Below are 17,500 nucleotides of genomic sequence, written 5' to 3' on the forward strand. Positions count from 1 at the left end.
GTGTGTGTTCATCAGAGATCTGTGTGTGTGTGTGTTCATCAGATGCTGTGTGTTGTGTGTGTTCATCAGAGATCTGTGTGTGTTCATCAGAGATCTGTGTGTGTGTGTGTGTGTTCATCAGAGATCTGTGTGTGTGTGTGTTCATCAGAGATCTGTGTGTGTGTGTTCATCAGAGATCTGTGTGTGTGTTCATCAGAGATCTGTGTGGTGTGTGTGTGTGTTCATCAGAGATCTGTGTGTGTGTTCATCAGAGATCTGTGTTGTGTGTGTGTGTTCATCAGAATCTGTGTGTGTGTGTGTTCATCAGAGATCTGTGTGTGTGTGTTCATCAGAGATCTGTGTTGTGTGTGTGTGTTCATCAGAAATCTGTGTGTGTGTGTGTTCATCAGAGATCTGATCTGTGTGTGTTCATCAGAGATCTGATCTGTGTGTGTTCATCAGAGGTCAGAGGTCAGAGATCTGTGTGTGTGTCGTCTAAGCCGCCCCTCGTCCTTCCAGCGTCATCACGTCGGCCTTGATGATTGGTCGGGTACCGCTGTGATGTCTGTGGATTTGAACCCTGGCTGCACGCTTGGAGGACTACAGACTCTCTCACTAACCACTTGGCCTCCTGCACCCTGTCTGTTCAATCTGTTTGATTTGTACTCTTCCTCCTCTCACAAACGTTTAGACTGTAAACAGCTCGTGGTGCCTTCAGGCTCTCGTAGATTTGAACTCTCGACCCCGTGTGTGTGTCAGAGCTGCACCCAGACGCAGCGACACAAAGGCCTCATTCACACACGATCACCTCTGTTGTGTTTGTTGTCAGGTGTGTCCGCTCATGAATGAAACTCCCGACACGCGCTGCCCGTTACACATTCCTCTCGCTGCCGTCTGATGACATCACAGCCTCTTGTTTATCTTTATGATGTCATGTGAGTTTATACATCATGTTTATACATGATGTGCTGCTGGGAGACTCTACTGGTTTCCAGTTTGATCCGGATCATCAGTCTGACCCCGAACCAGTTGGTGAAGGTCACCACAGAAATATCCATTATAACCAGAAGAGGAGACAGGAGAGGAAGTCTCATATCTGGCAAACTGAGGGGCGTCCAAAACGGCCGTGTGGGGGGGTCTTAAAAGCGCCTACCTTCTCTGGTCCAAACAAATCCAGAGCATTCAGGAGAATCTAAAGTTAGAAGGAGGACATACTGGCTGCTGCATTGTTGTCAGAGAAGATGTTTCCTTAATGATCAGATAGTAAGATACCTTTATCACCTCACTCTCTACACAGCTCACTGATTGGACCTTTAATGATCAGATAGTAAGATACCTTCATCATCTCACTCTCTACACATCTCACTGATTGGACCTTTAATGATCAGATAGTAAGATACCTTCATCATCTCACTCTCTACACATCTCACTGATTGGACCTTTAATGATCAGATAGTAAGATACCTTCATCATCTCACTCTCTACACAGCTCACTGAATGGACCTTTGAGCTTTTGAAGCGCTTTTATTATGAAAGAGTCATATCAGGAAATGTGGTGTTTTCAGCAGCAGAACTTAGAACCGAACAGATTCAGTCAGAAGCTGCTGAACATATCCCATCAAACAGGCATGTTTGGGGGGGGGGGGGGTCGTAGTGTGTGAATCTGTGTCCATGTGCTCAATCCCTTTAATACTGTAACCATAACGTTTCCACAAAAAGTTAATTTTTACGTTTCAGCAGAAGTTTAAATAGCCGATGATTCTGTTGTTAAAGAATGTGATTATCTCTTACACAGGAACACACTGCTGGTGTTACTCTGTGTTAAATACATTCATGTGGAGGGTTCAGAGTAGTGGTTGGCGATATAACGATCTTAGATCGTGAAGGATTTTAACGTGCTGACGATCTGCCAAAGCAGAGAGATCGTAGAACCGGGGTTATGTGTTTATTCTCTCATGCTGCAGTTTATGCTCCCACACAGATGCGTCTCCCCCTCCCCTTCTGCTCCGCCGAGGTGAAAACAAAAACTAAACTTAAAAGTAAAGTCCGCAAAAACAACTCCATCCCGGTTATATGAAAATGGGCTAAATAGAACAGAAACACAAGAACTCAAAGTCTACATGTTTTTAAATGAATGCATCACTGTGTGAAAATGTTCCTGATGAACATAAAAAGAGGACACATAACTAAATCATCATTTCAAAGTGGTGAGGAAAACCTTCAAATTGTTCATAAATATTGATCAAATTGAGGGAAAGACATTTCTGTTGCTAAAGATGTTCTGGGTGAGACCTCCAGACCTCCTACAAAGATGTTTTTCAAATAGATTAAACTTGTCTGCTCAGTTTTTGTGCATTTAAAAACATTATACAGGGAAATAAGTTTGGTTGAACTGGTCAGTAACTTACAAATTAGTCTAAAGATCAGTATGAAAAAAATCGTGCCAAAAAAAAAAATGTGATATTATATTTTTCCCATATCGCCCACCTCTAGTTCAGAGTGTTTTCTAACTCCTGCTCTACAAGTCTTTAAATGTGTGTAGTTTTCAGGAGGGAACCTGAATCGGGTGCAGAGTCATAAAACCTGTGAGACAGAGAGCGATAACTCGCTGACTGACTGCTTTGACTTTGACTTCAGGTTAGAGAAGAACGAGTGAAGCATGCTGGGAGTTATTCAAAATGAACTGAAACTCTGTTACAACACTGAAAATGATTTGTTTGTAGGTCCTCTAGCTTCCACACACACACACACACACACACACACACACACACACACACACACACACACACACACACACACACAGTTAATAGCTGAAGCCCCCAGAGTTGTGTCCCACATCAGTCGGCTGAGGGGAAACTTATTTGGTAATTATCCTCTGAGCGCAGAGATAAATGTAGCTGCCAAAGAAGAAGAGGGAGGGGGAGGCTGCTACTGCTGCAGAGGGGGGGGGGGGGGCGTCTGCAGGGGGAGAGAGAGGAAAGAAGACGACAGGAGGACAGAGAGAAAGCAGAACAGTGCAGTTAGAGGGATTGATTAAATAAATGCAGAGAGAGAGAGAGAGAGGTTTAGAATTACTGCTGAGTAGAGCGAGAGAGAGAGAACGGGGGGGTAGAGAGAGAGGAGGGACTGTGAGGAGGATGCGGTGCTGAGGAAAGAGAGGGGCAGGTCAGGGGAGGAGGAGGAGGAGGAGGAGGAGCAGGGGGACATTGAAGTCGAGGATGTTCACGGGACGAAGACGGATGTTCGCATCTTAACCTTATTGGCTGACAGGTGGCGGCTGCTTTCGGCCAATCGCGTCTGACCGTGTGTGCGTGTGTGTGTGTGTGTGTGTGTGTGTATGTATGTGTGTCCTCTCCTCAGATGATGGGGAACAGCTGCGATAGAGGTACCGTCTCCTCTCTCTCTCCCTTTCTGTGTTTCTGTCTTCCTGCGGCATGTCGCCTCAACTTTTTGTCTCTCAGCCAAAAAGAAGAAGAAGAAGAGGAGCGATGGCGTCCCGCACGTTCGGGAGCATCATGGCTCCTCTTCCTCCGCTCCCTCAGGGTGTGCATGAAAGTTTGTTCCCCGTCTCCCGTGCGGCGCTGCGTTGGTGCATGCAGCTGGAACTCGATCCAGCACTCTGCAAAGCTGATAACCGCTGACTGCTGCTGCATGCTGCGTTCACTGTGCCTCCGAAATCTCAGCTGTTGTTGTGCTGTTGCAGTAGGTGTGTGTGTGTGTGTGTGTGTGTGTGTGTGTGTGTGTGTGTGTGTGTGTGTGTGCGTGCGTGCGTGCGTGCGTGCGTGCGTGCGTGCGTGCGTGCGTGTGTGTGTGCGTACTCAGACTGAGTTGTTCATTTAGAAATGAAGCTGCTTTTCTGATCTTTGTGTTCATGTTATAACCTGAGTTCTGAGAGGGGGGGGGAGGGGGGCAACATGCAGGAAAGAAGCCACAGGACTTGAACCTGTGCCGCCCACTTGGAGGACTACAACCTCTGAACATAGGGCATGCAAACTAACCACTAGGCCACCGCTGTTTAACCTGTAAAGACTGAAACTGTTTTAACTCGAGAGACGATCGTTTGCTCTGGTCTGAATCATCGACCCATTTTTGTTCCATTGTTGCATAAGTAGCTCACGTTTGGTCTGTGTTCCCACCAGAGGACTTAAATCTGTGATGAGCCAGGTCACTGCTCTCTGATTGGTCAGAAGTAACCAATGACAAGGTGCTTCCTGATTGGCTGCTCCAAACACTCTTTACAGTTTCTAAACTGAGGGAGAAGAGAGAGTCGATGTGAGAGGCTTGAAGCCGGCTGGTGAAGTTTCATATCAGGGGAACTATGGCGTGATTTACAGAACAAAGTCGTGTAGCGCCCTCTGCAGGCTCATCCTGGGATTACTCCAACATGCGTTTACATCCTGATCTGAAACTCTGACCACGTTTAGTTTAACACGATATGAGAGTTTTAAAACGGGGATCTGAGGAATAGTTGGACTTTAAAATCTGGTTTCATGACAACGCTGCTCCAGACATTCAAACCTTTTTGTAACTTCAGTTCAAAAACTCAAATCTTACAAAGTGTCTACTTTCTTGCCAAAAATATCTCATGACACTTCTTTAAAGTCTTTATATGTGATTTTTTGATCCAGCAGATGTCGCCCTTGAGCTCCAGCATGAAACCAAAACAACTCGCGCTGCATTGTTGTGTTAGCATGCTAATGCTAGCGATCTTTATTATGCTGGTATCTTCACACTGCATGTAAATTTACCTGAAATGAGCGTGATCTAGAAACACAGTTAAGCAGTGAGTACAGTATGTTATTCTTCTTTTCTCTAGTCCCTCAATTAAACAACTTTTATACACGAGGGGAGGAGTCAGCCGGCCGTCCGGGCGATGTAAACAAAGTGAAGATAGGACTCTGAAAACTCTGAAAACATCACAGACAGTGGGACTCGGGTGTTACACCCATTGTAGACAGTCATGACTCACAGAGTTATTTTCAGAGGATGTATTTGATTTCTACATGTGCAGTAAGTGTGAAAGATCACATATTAAACCTGATTTAAAATCTGCTTGAAGCATATTCATCATTTAGGCCCCAAAATATGTAAAAACAAGATATTCAAATATTGAGATGCAGCATTGAGATAAACATCAGAACAACAGAATCAGAGAAGAAGAGACACGCAGTGACACGTGTCTCTTTGAGTCAGAGCTCATCTTTAAAACTCTTTTTAAAGATCTTCAGTTTCTAGATCTTTGATTTTCTGATGATGTCATCACTGGAGTCCAGCTCCTCCCTGAACCCGTCCTCCAGGAGATCCTCCATCATCAACGTGTGGCACTGTTGTAGGCGAGGAGTTCTTTAGAGCGGCCTTTGTGGCGTCAGGAAGGAGCGTCCCTGCAGCCGGACTCGTAGGTGGTTAAAGAGCTGGTTCAGGAGCTGCCGGGGGCCTCGGGGGAGTAACTGCAAGGACCCCGAGACAGACAGGCAGGCTGTGTGTCGTTAGCAGGAGAGGAAGCTTTAAAGTCAATGAAGCTGGACCCGAGCCAGCTGTGAGGACGTGACCTTTCAGACCTCCACACGTCTCTGTTGTTTATGAACCCACCAGCTCTCAGTCTGTTTGTGTCTGTGCAGCGTGGATCTTCACTCCTCAACGATCAGCAGAGCTCAAGGAAGTGAACAGGCACCTCTCCAGCTACCACACCAATTTCCACATCTGGTCTCCACCTGGACTTGAACTGGTGACCCTCCGGCTCCTAACCCGAGTCGCTCCAGACTGAGTCATCAATAAATATGTGTTGGGCGTCTGATTGTGGACATTTTGTAAGCTGATGAACGTTTCACTCTCTGCTTAGTTTGTCAAAGAGACTTTTGTGTCATGAGACAGGTGACAGGTGTGCAGGAGAAGAAAGAGTCCATGGAAAGCTGCAGATAAACTCTAAACCACTTTGTGCAATTCAGACAGTGCAGGAGTTTGTCTGCAGTTTGTGGTGATTACAGTAGTGCTGTTTGTCTGAAGGGATGTAACAGTTCATCCTCTTGTCAGTGTGGTTTGTCCTTTTAATGTCTTTTTCCTCCTAACAAGGGGAGGTGATTGGAGCTTCTCCTTGTGTTGATTAAATGCTGCATCATGTTGGTTGTTCTATTTGTGTTGTTCAGTCTTCTTGTAATATCTACACACAGTCTGTTATCTTTTCACCTCTTTTATTTTCTGTCTTGGTGAAGACAGGATGTTTCTTCACCTCTCATTTAAAAGTCGTTGGTTCGTCCTCAATCTCTAAATCTCGCTCTGCAGCTTCTGACGCTCACCGTGTTACTGAGATTCATCTCTCACAGTACAGATGTGAATGTTGCCGTGGTATCAAACAGGAATCCATCTCATTACTGTGGTCAGGCTGAAGCAGACAGCTGAGTGGTCGGCCATGTTTACTGTGGTCAGCCTGAAGCAGACAGCTGAGTGGTCGGCCATGTTTACTGTGGTCAGCCTGAAGCAGACAGCTGAGTGGTCGGCCATGTTTACTGTGGTCAGCCTGAAGCAGACAGCTGAGTGGTCGGCCATGTTTACTGTGGTCAGTCTGAAGCAGACAGCTGAGTGGTCGGCCATGTTTACTGTGGTCAGCCTGAAGCAGACAGCTGAGTGGTCGGCCATGTTTACTGTGGTCAGTCTGAAGCAGACAGCTGAGTGGTCGGCCATGTTTACTGTGGTCAGTCTGAAGCAGACAGCTGAGTGGTCGGCCATGTTTACTGTGGTCAGTCTGAAGCAGACAGCTGAGTGGTTCGGGGATGTGAGATAATGCTGATGTGATTCACAGGATAAGTCAGAGTTGTAGTGTTAACCATGCTGTGCCCTCCTGTGGTGTTCTGAGGTACTGCAGGATTACTCTCATCATTAACTAAAGTTTCTCTCTTTAACAAAGTTTTTATTTTAAACAAACAAGTTAGCATTACATGTTGGCTTGTTAATGAGCTGCACACATTGAATACAGAGACTTTTACTGGGACACAAGTTGATGCACGCAGAGTTTCAGGGAAGCTACTTCAAAGGCATTGACACTCTGCAGCCAATCAGAAGCCAGTATTTATCCCAGTGATGATATGACATTATAAACTCAATCAGTGGCTGATTTGTTCATTGGATTTATGAGGAAGCAGCTGTCATTATTCAAACATCATCTGCCGTCCCTCCTCCTCTTTCTCCACCACGTCTGAATGTCATCACCTCGTCCTCCATCCACGCCGCTCAGTTTAAGTGCTCTGAAGCCGATGATGACGATGATTTAAGAGAGGAGGGAGGAAGATGCTGCCTCTGATTGTCTAACTCTGTGTCTTTGTGTTTCTGTTTCAGCAGAAGTATCTTCGGATCGTTCTCCGAGGAGGAGGAGTATCTCCGGTCTGGGGAGTTCAGAGAAGACCGTCACTGTGGACAATCCCAACTCGTCTCCTTTCAAAGTGCCGGTGAGTCGCTGGAGCTCCGTCACAAGTCAGACGTCTTTCATTTGTCCCAATTAAAGATCAGATGGCCCGTATGTGGGCCCCGTAATGTGCACGTGGTGTGTTCTTCACCACACAACAGCTGTGTGTATGTATGACTCCATACATCGTTTGAAAGCTTTGCTCGTTGTTATCACCACCATGTAAACCATTTCAATGTCCAACAAACACAACAGTCACAATCTACGCATCTGTCAGACCAATGACGAATAAATTACCATAAATTACTGTATATTGACTCAACGTTTGAAGAGTCCCCGCGATCCAAATCCAGTGAAAGAATAAATCCAGAACACATTTCATCCATATCGGTCCCCAGAAGGCCGCTAACTTGATATTTCACTGTATTTCAGTAATTTTTCATAAAATAGGTAATTTTTCTCCGCTTCCGACACATCAACATGGCGACTGCACTTAATACCCTCCAACGACGCCTCATTGGCCAATTATAAGCTGTTCCCAGCCTATAATAGCCAATGAGAGCCTGAGTTGAAAGAAGGTGACTGTCTCTTTTATGATGCATCTACACACACACAGGCTGGAACACACACACACAAATAGGGTCCTGTGGATATGCTAATGATGTCAGCGCTCGCCCACAGCGAGCACTCCTGAGCTGGTGGGGGGATTTGGTGCATTGCTCAAGAGAACCTAGACAGTGCTCAGGAAGTGAACAGGCACCTCTCCAGCTACCAGACCAATTTCCAGATTTGGTCCCCACCTGGACTTGAACTGGTGACCCTCCGGCTCCTAACCCGAGTCCTTACAGACTGAGTTTCTGCCCTTTGAGGCTAAATCAACAATCAAAGAGAAAGCAGAAGATTCCTGGACTGTTGTAGTCCAGACCACGCTAACTTGAGAAGAGATACCCGAGACCAGAGAGCTCAGAGACAGAGAAAGAGACTGAGTCAAGACCAAGACCATAATATCCCTGAAAAATCTTGTGTGCAGGGGGCGTGTCACTCACTTAAACCGTAACACCGGGAAGGTTGCAGACGTAACCGGAGGATAAATAAACTAAAAATCTAACTAAAGCCAATCAGTGGGGGTCTTGACCGGTCTTGATTTAAAATCCTGAGTCCACCCAGTCTGAGACTGATATGCTTTTGATTCCTAGAGGAGACCGAGACCTTCCAAAAGTGGTCTCGAGTTTTGAGGACTACATCTCTAGATTCCTGGAGGGTCGTACTAAGTCTGTATGTCATAATGACTCTACTGAAGTGATGTGTTCAAGTGTCACAGGTTGGTTTACACCAACCATGAAAGCGGTCGTGTGTTTGTAAAAAGCTGTCGGCCTCTTTGATGCCGTCTCTTCAGCATCTCCTCCTCTTCCTTCTTTTGGAATAAAACAGGAGGAGTCATATCAGTGTCTGACCCTCTTTCTATCTCCTAAACGTGATTCTGAGGGCGAGAACAGCAGACTCATGATGCTGAGTGTGAGTGTACCTGAGAGATTAGTGCAGGTGCTGCTGCTGCTGCATGTTTCATGATGTGTAGAAACATCAATACGTGACTCTGAACTATATTTAGCTGACAGACTGAAGCGTCTCTGCTGCTGACACATCTCATCTTCAGCTGGAGGAGTGACTCTGTGTTTCTCTCTGATGCCTCACTGAATTAAGAAAGCTGTGAAAGACGACATGCAGAGACAAAAAAGAGACACAACCTGCTGAAGTGGGTAAAAATAAACGCCCCTCGAGAATACGCTCGTAATCTGGAGGAGAGGTCATCAGGAGGTCACTGTGATGACTTCAAGTAACTGTAGACAAAGTGTTCTTCCAGTGATCTAAATCTGCTGTTACAGATGTTTTTGAGACGTCTCCAGTAGATGTGTTTGGCCGATTGGTGCGAGCCCTTCGTCGGACAGTCGGATAGTTTAGCCCCCTACAGATCGTGTCTTGTACCCACTTCCTCCTCGCTCCGTGTCTGATCGGGAAATAAATTATCTGAAAGGGACGTATCAACAAAACAAACATGGCGGCGGCAACGAGAGCGTTTAACTTGCCGTCGCTCTCTTTGCCTGTTGCTGGAAATGAGGTTGAAACGTCATATCTAGAAGGCCATGTTGGCGTTTAATAGTGCTGAGTCTGCAATAATCCACAGCGGTCTCATTTTTCTTACTGCACAGATCAGATGCAGTAATCATGAAGCAGGATACAAGTATTTATCATGTGCATGGAAACACCAGATCCTGAATATGATCAGAACCAGGATCAGACTCATGACCCGGGTCCTCAGGTCCACGTTGAGACGCTCAGTGAGGACACAGCATGTTGTGTTCCTCTGCTTCCTCCGTTGAATTTGTAAACAGCTTCATAAAAAAAAACAACGCCTTGTCATCCTCTCCGTGTAGAAGTAGACGTGTCGGGTTGTGTTGTGATGGCGGCGAGGTGTCGTGAGTCAGAAGACGTTTGAGCTGAAGCTTCACAGGCAGCACGCAGGTCGTCCTCCGAGAGAGGCTATTTTTAGATCCAGTCAGACTTCATACAGTAAAGACAGACAGAGAGCATGCTGGGAAGTCAGAGGATCATGAACACGCCGAGCTGTCAGTCGTTTATAAACTGAAGGACGATGGAGTGAAGATATTCAGTTTGAAGTCTTCGACATCCAAAAAGACACGCAGTCAACGGTAATGAGACGAGAAAACATCAAACAAACGAGCTCCACCTAAGATCTTCTTCTTCTTAGATTCAAAACGGTGACTGTGAAATAAACAAACATCGTCTACAACTGGAATACGGTTCACCAACAGGACAGCAAAGTCAGAGTTCAACTGCGTCTAAAGGTCCCGACACACCGAGGAGGTCGTCGGCTGTCGGTCCTAGTTGGACCGTCTGTGAGCGGTCGTCCTAGTTATTGTGGTGTATTCGGTGCTGTCGCTACTCGTCGCCCTTTTTTTTGGCCAATTCGACATGATGAATCAGCGTCGGTGAGAGGAATCCCCCTGATTGGCTGTTCTATTCTCGATTAGTAGGCGACCTATAATACGAGTGGTGACCGAGTGACCCAGTGAAAATGGTCTTCTTGTATCATAACAACGAGCTACCGCCCCCTGCTGGCATGGAGAGTTATTTCCTCTCACACATATTCAGAACGTACGTGGTGGTTGGCTGTCAGCTGTAGTCTTAGTGGTGTGTTCAAGTACAAAAAAAACCCCTAGTTCTTTGCCGTCTGCTTGGTGTGTCAGCGCCTTAAAGGGATACTTCACCTGTTGAAACATGAGTCTGTATTGACATTGGGTCATATATGTAGAAATGTGAAATACATTTTGAAGTTGGTGCCTTCTTGGACGAGAAAAGGCAAAAAAAATATTTTTGGCTCATGTGAATGAAAGACACCAAATCCCAGAATGCACAGCACCGCAGGCCACTCCCACTAAGGTCCTCTAGTTCAGAATTAGAAATACTTTATTAATCCCAGAGGGAAATTCGATCGTTACAGTTTCTCCAAAATATAAAATATAGCAGTAGAAATATATTAATAAAAACATTTACAGACATATTTACTTCAACACATGAGACCGTTTCCTCAACTGATTCAGAGATTTCTTCCAGAGTTGATCTTGTAAATTCCTGTCAGAAAACAGACTCTGTGTCTGTGTTATAGACAAACAGTGAGAGCACCGACACTACCAGTCCGCCCCAGCTCGAGCCGGCCCCGGCTCCTCGTCCTCACCGCCGCAAGGCCTTATGTCTCGGCTGCTGAGCTGGCAGCGGCCGGCGGTGGCCAGCAATGTAGCAATATAGCCGCTAGATGGCTGCTGCCGACAGGCCGGTCTTATGTCACGGTGGCCAGCGGTGGCCAAAACATAAGACCGGCCTGTCGTCAGCAGCCGTCTGGCGGCTATATTTATATTTTTTCTTTCTCCATAGAGCCTGTTAGCATAGCTTCCAAGCAATATGGCGGACATTGCTTTTAGATTCTGGGAGTGAGTTCCCACCCACTGATCTGTGATTGGTCTGTAGCTTCAGTGGTCGAAAATATGAGGAACTAGCGTAGTAGTTTTACCCCGCTAACCACAACAGGAAGCTCCTTTTCAGACTCAGAAATACAAAGATTTCTCATCTCAGGGGAAAATGAGGGCGGGATGCACGACCATTCAGAAATACTACCAGGTTTCTAATGATACAAAGATTAATGCTAATGGATGAAGTATACCTTTAAATATCTTACATAAAAGCTTTTTCCTCTGTGTCGTGTCTCTAAGTGATCCCTCCTCTCTGATTGGCTCTCTGTTCTGATCCCCTCTCCTCTTTTTTTGTTTTCTCTCTCAGGGGTTTTTCAGTAAACGTCTCAAAGGCTCCATCAAGAGGACGAAGAGTCAGACCAAACTGGACAGAAACACCAGCTTCAGACTGCCCTCGCTGCGACCTGCCGACGCCGACAGGTAACGTGTTTATGTAACGTACTCGCTGCTGCGTGGCGTGACGGTTGCTTAGACCTGAGAGGCGAGGAGGAGATGACTGGACACCTGGACGACTTTTTGGTTTAATGAGTGAGATCTGGTTTGGATTTGCAAAGGTTTGCGTAGTCAGGAGAGGAAGGCTGTGCAAGACGTCAGCCAGTCAGAGAGTGGAACAGGCTTTTCTTAAAGAGACAGTAGCTCAAACAGAGGAGGAACTCAGGGACTGCATGAAGGGAAACCATCACAAAGACAGAACAGATTCTCTAATCTGTGAGTCGTGTTTGAGGATATTAATAACTGAGGAATTGTTAAGATTTTACTGAATGCTTTGAGGCACAGAAGAGTCTGTCCCCTGGTTTTATCTCTGACCTTTTAACCTTTCACAGCCTAAGATCATCATGTAAGGCCCTTTAAAGGCAACATATTCTGTAAAACACACTTCTCCATGTTCCTCTAGCTCTAACATGTGTCTCTAGTCTGTCTACAAACCCCTCAATGATGAGAAAAGTCCATCCTCTCCGTCTTTCCCCTGCTCCACTTTTCAGAAAATGTGTGCTCAAACAGGCCGTTTGGAGATTTTCCCTTCATGACATCACAAAGTGCAGTAGCCCCTCCCCCAGGTGGGTGACACTCCAACAGCTAGGTGTTTGTTCTGCCCTCTGAGTCTGCCTTCTCACCGTAAACAAAAGGACATGGAGCGAAAAAGCACCGAGCCACCCGAGCCCTTCCAGAGAGGGGGCGTGGTCAGACACAGCTCATTTACATATTTAAAGTTACAGGCACAGAAACAGCCTGTTCTGAGCAGGGCTGAAATACCTGTGCTCTGCCTCTGGTCACTTCCTGTCAGCACCTGTGTTTTCGATCAGACTTAAAGCTGTTTGTTTGCACTTTCTGTCACTTTCTCCCCCTCTCTCTCTCTCCTCACTTGTGTCGTTCTCACTCTCTGATGTTTGTCACTTTGGATAAAAGCGTCTGATACTCGAGTTATAGAATTGTAAAAGCTGTTTTTAAAACGCTTCATTTCCTGCTCTGGTTTCTGTTTCCTCCACTTATCCATCACGACTCTGTCTGTAACCCGACCGTAAGTATGCAGTTGGCAACATGCTCAGATACGGGTCACTTGCAAGCGGTAGTGTCCAGTGTTGAAAAGGGAAGCTTAACTGTAAAATTCTGCAGTTCCTTGAGTGTCCACTAGAGACTGGCTGCAGAAGTGATGGTGGATGGATTAGTTAGTATGACCAGATTGGGTGCGCCGTATTGTCTAGCGCCCCATCAGCAGACGCTGTGGTCCTTGTTGTGGAGGCCGTGGGTTTCATAGTGACCCTCTCTCTCTCTCCTAATATTTCTGTCTCTCTTCAGCTTTCGGGTCGTTTATAAAGATAAAGCTCATAAAACATGTTGTGTTGAAAAGGTGAGATGTTTAATCAGAGACTCGGAGGATAAACTGCTTGTCTGTTTTTCAGGAGCTTGTGGGTTTTTTTTCCTCCTCCTCCTCATGGTCGTCTTCCTCCTTCCATTAACCCGCACAGACTTCCCAGCACTGACTGGAGGTGCTTTTACTGGCAGGCGGGCTCTCCTCTCTCCGTCTTCACTTCTCTTCAGTGTTTCTCTCTGCAGACGGCCTTTTGACTCTTTCTGGGTTTGTGGAGAAGAACTCCGGTTTGTTATCACTGATTAGTTTACAAAAAGCTTTTTGTGCGACTGTCTGTCCTGAAGGCTGGAAGATTTTAAAATGAAGTCATTTACAAAATTGAAGTCATACGAGAATGTGAGAACAGTCTTGGGGTCTTCAGGATCCCGGAGTCAGAACTTGTTTTATACCACGGCAACAAAAATAGAAGTCTCACGATGTCTTTGACAGCGTTTCATTGTGAGTGTATTTGTGCATTTAAGGTCACCCTCACACTCAGAAATCCTAACAGTGACCAAGCTCGTTTGACTCCCAAAGTCCGGTTTATCTGACCAATGTGAGCGCTTCCTCGGCCGTGGCACGCGTTGAAGAGGAGTGCTTCAACACAACACAGTTCATGTGCGAGCACGAGTACGGGAACACGACGTGGACAGACTTCATGATGGAGAAATCCTGGAGTGTTCTGTCTGTATCTGACTTAAATGACTCAGAATAAAACTTAAAAGTCAGTGAAGTAGCGGCCATGTTCTCTGTGTTGATCTCTGACGTGCAGACGTGGACCTGTCCACCTGCGTCCGTCTGTCTTGGAAACTGAGCACGCTTCATGACCACGTAAAGTCGTGCACGTGTTGTATTAGGACGTTATGTATAAGAGGTCATCATGCTCAGGCCCGGTTAGTCCTGGAGCAGTGTGACCGCAGGCCAGCGGGGGGGAATGGGGAGGGGGCGTGGGGGATCGTGCTTCAGCACAGTACGGGACAGCTGGGCCAAGTGTGAGTGCTCTCTTAAGCCCAGATTCCACCAAGCGGTCCGGTTCAGTTCAGTATGGTACCCATTGTTTTGGCGTTTCCACCGTCAAGTTGAGAATGGTTCCAAAATAAGGGATCTGTACCGTCCTACTTTTTTGAACGCCTCTGTTGGGGTGCCAAGTGTACTGATCTGACCATAGACGGTCCCTTTTGTTTACTGTGTCCCTGTTCTTCTTCTTTGTTGAACTTAATTAATAACGGGCTACATTGTGTCGTTGGGCTGCTATGATGTCACACTATTACACAGCTGACGCAGCTATCTCCATCTGGTTTAGACTCCGCCTCTCCAATACGGGATCAGGGTTTACCATACCGAACTGTACCAAACCGAACTGTACCAAACCGGACTGTACCAAACCGAACTGTACCAAACCGGACTGTACCAAACCGGACTGTACCAAACCGAACTGTACCAAACCGAACTGTACCAAACCGAACTGTACCAAACCGGACTGTACCAAACCGAACTGTACCAAACCGAACTGTACCAAACCGGACTGTACCAAACCGGACTGTACCAAACAGGACTGAACCAAGCTGAACTGTACCAAACCGGACTGAACCAAACCGGACTGAACCAAACCGGACTGAACCAAACCGGACTGAACCAAACCGGACTGAACCAAACTGGATTGAACCAAACCGGACTGAACCAAACTGGAGCACTTACAGTGTGTGTGTCTTCTGTCACACTCAGCTGTCGTATGAAAGAGGTTTTTCAAAGTGTTGGTACTTTACTCATTCTGTTTGTACTTCATCAAAACATCAGAGTTCAAATGGTTTTAAAACACGTGGTATCGTAAACATTTTGAGGAGCTCAGCAGAACGGGGATTAAAATCACAATAGATTTAAAAAAACATGATGTAAAAATATTCCTGACATTAAAACGACCTCTGAGTTCTTACGAGTGATGGAGCCTCTGCTCACATGTGTACAGAGTGTGTGTGTGTGTGTGTGTGTGTGTGTGTGTGTGTGTGTGTGTGTGTGTGTGTGTGTGTGTGTGTGTGTGTGTGTGTGTGTGTGTGTGTGTGTGTGTGTGTGTGTGTGTGTGTGTGTGTGTGTGTGTGTGTGTGTGTGTGTGTGTGAGAGAGCGAGAGGCTTTATCGTCGACAGAATGTCAGCCAGCTGGACAGGAGGATAATGCTTTATACACACACACACACACACACACACACACACACACACACACACAGCCTCTCCCTGGTATCAGTCAGCTCGGAGCTCTAACTCCTGATGGACGGCTCGTCTTCTCTCCTCCGCAGAGCTCGAATAGCTCAGCTCTCCAAAACTCTCAGGTTCAGGTAGGTGTGTGTGTGTGTGTGTGTGTGTGTGTGTGTGTGTGTGTGTGTGTGTGTGTGTGTGTGTGTGTGTGTGTGTGTGTCTAAGTGTGTGTGTAGTTGTGCAGATCTCTGTCCTCGTTGCAGCTGAGTTTTTATTTGGGACGAGTTTCTGTGAGTTTCAAACTGCTGAGTCATCACAGGGGACGGAGACTCTACGACGTCCTCTGAGGGACAAACTTTGTCGAATACAGCGACAGAGACGTGATTTATGAGCGAGTGCGGCGTCTGCTCTCGTGGTTTCATGTTGGACTTGATCTGACGGAGGCAGCGGCGCCTCAGAGAGCTCTGTGGTCGTGGCTCTGCTGGTGTTTGATGGATCCAGATCAGGACTTCCTTTAAGTCTCTTTCACACACTCTGCAGACCTGACATTTCCAGACGTGGTCCAGGAGGGCTGCATCATGCACGCCCGCCCCCCCCCCCCCCGGACTTTAAGGTGACTCTTTCCTGCGGCCCCCGGTCGGGTTGAGTCGATGTGTAAACGCAGCCGATGAATAATGAGTGAGTGGGCAGGACGATGACGTCGCTCACGTCTGGTGGAGTTTCTCTGATTTTTACTCCTCGCTGCTCGCCTCAGTCGTCCGCCTCGTCTTTCTTTCTGATGTCTTTGTGTCCTCGTCCTCCTGCAGCGCGTCCTTTACGTCGGCTTGGACGTTAAAATGTGGCCACTAGAGGGCACCGTCTCACACAGACCTCCATTTATACGTTTACAGTTCAGAACCAACTCGCAACATGTTGGTTTCAGCTCATTCAGAGTCGACCGCCTCTCCAATGGTCAGGCTGCTCTCGGTTTGTCAGGAGGTTTAAAACCCGCCTCAGCTCCAGCTCTCAGCCTGTCCTTAGGTTGACTGAAAGTTAGACTGAGACAGCATTTCCAGCACGGAGACCGCCATCGATGGGACTCCAGCGCCCCCTGCAGGGACAGACGGGGGACATCACTCAGGCTTCGTCCAGCGTGTGTGTGTTTGTGTGTGTGTTTCTGTGTGTGTTTGTGTTTGTGTGTTTGTGTTTGTGTGTGTGTTTGTGTTCAGATCTCAGTAAGTGCTTCCTCGTCCTCTGACAGCAGACTGGATCATGTTTCTGTCTTGATGCAGGAGACCAGCCCTTCCTGAAAGTAAGTGTGTGTGTGTGTGTGTGTGTGTGTGTGTGTGTGTGTGTGTGTGTGTGTGTGTGTGTGTGTGTGTGTGTGTGTGTGTGTGTGTGTGTGTGTGTGTGTGTGTGTGTGTGTGTGTGTGTGTGTGTGTGTGTGTGTGTGTGTGTGTGTGTGTGTAGTGGAGCGTTGCTGCTTAACAGGTTTGAACAAAACCGTCTTCGAGCCGAGTGATGAAAAGACAGATTTGGAAACAGAAGCTCTGAAACAACAAAGATTTTATTTTTTATCTCTTCTCGTCATCGAGAAGTCTCGTCATCGAACGCCACTAAAGCTTTCAAGTACTTGGAAGTCTTCGCCTAAGATCCCGAGGAAGGTCAGCACCTCCGAGGCCGTCCAAGGGGCGGAGCCACGTGGTCTTGAAATGACTTAAAATCCAACAGGGATCCCGGTGATCCAGCACACACACCTGGACTGTTTAGAAAGATTTTAAAATTGAATGCGTGTAAAAGATTGGAACGGACATAGTGGCTTCCTGAGGTTCCTGATTTTTGGAGTCTTAAAGATGACATTTCCACTGAAGAAGAGGAGGATATAAGTGTCAGAGCTCCTCACAACATGTGTGTGAAGTTTCTTGTTCTAAATCCACTCTGATCCTCTATTTGATCATGTCTATAAACCCCTCTATTTCAGCCCTGCTCAGAACAGGCTGTTTCTGTGTCTGTACCTTTAAATATGTAAATGAGCTGTGTCTGACCACGGCCCCTCTCTGG

At 46.7% G+C, this 17,500-nt stretch overlaps 1 protein-coding gene across 1 annotated transcript in view; it reads left to right on the top strand.

The window, feature by feature from the left end:
* rasal2 (RAS protein activator like 2) overlaps positions 1-17,500 on the top strand; it is a 77,558-nt gene that overhangs the window by 45,530 nt on the left and 14,528 nt on the right. The window contains 2 exon segments of the mRNA XM_065953469.1: positions 7,309-7,418; positions 11,729-11,841. Coding sequence (XP_065809541.1) covers positions 7,309-7,418; positions 11,729-11,841 — 223 coding nt within the window.

The sequence above is a fragment of the Labrus bergylta genome, chromosome 4 (assembly GCF_963930695.1).
Source record: "Labrus bergylta chromosome 4, fLabBer1.1, whole genome shotgun sequence".
Lineage (NCBI taxonomy): Eukaryota > Metazoa > Chordata > Actinopteri > Labriformes > Labridae > Labrus > Labrus bergylta.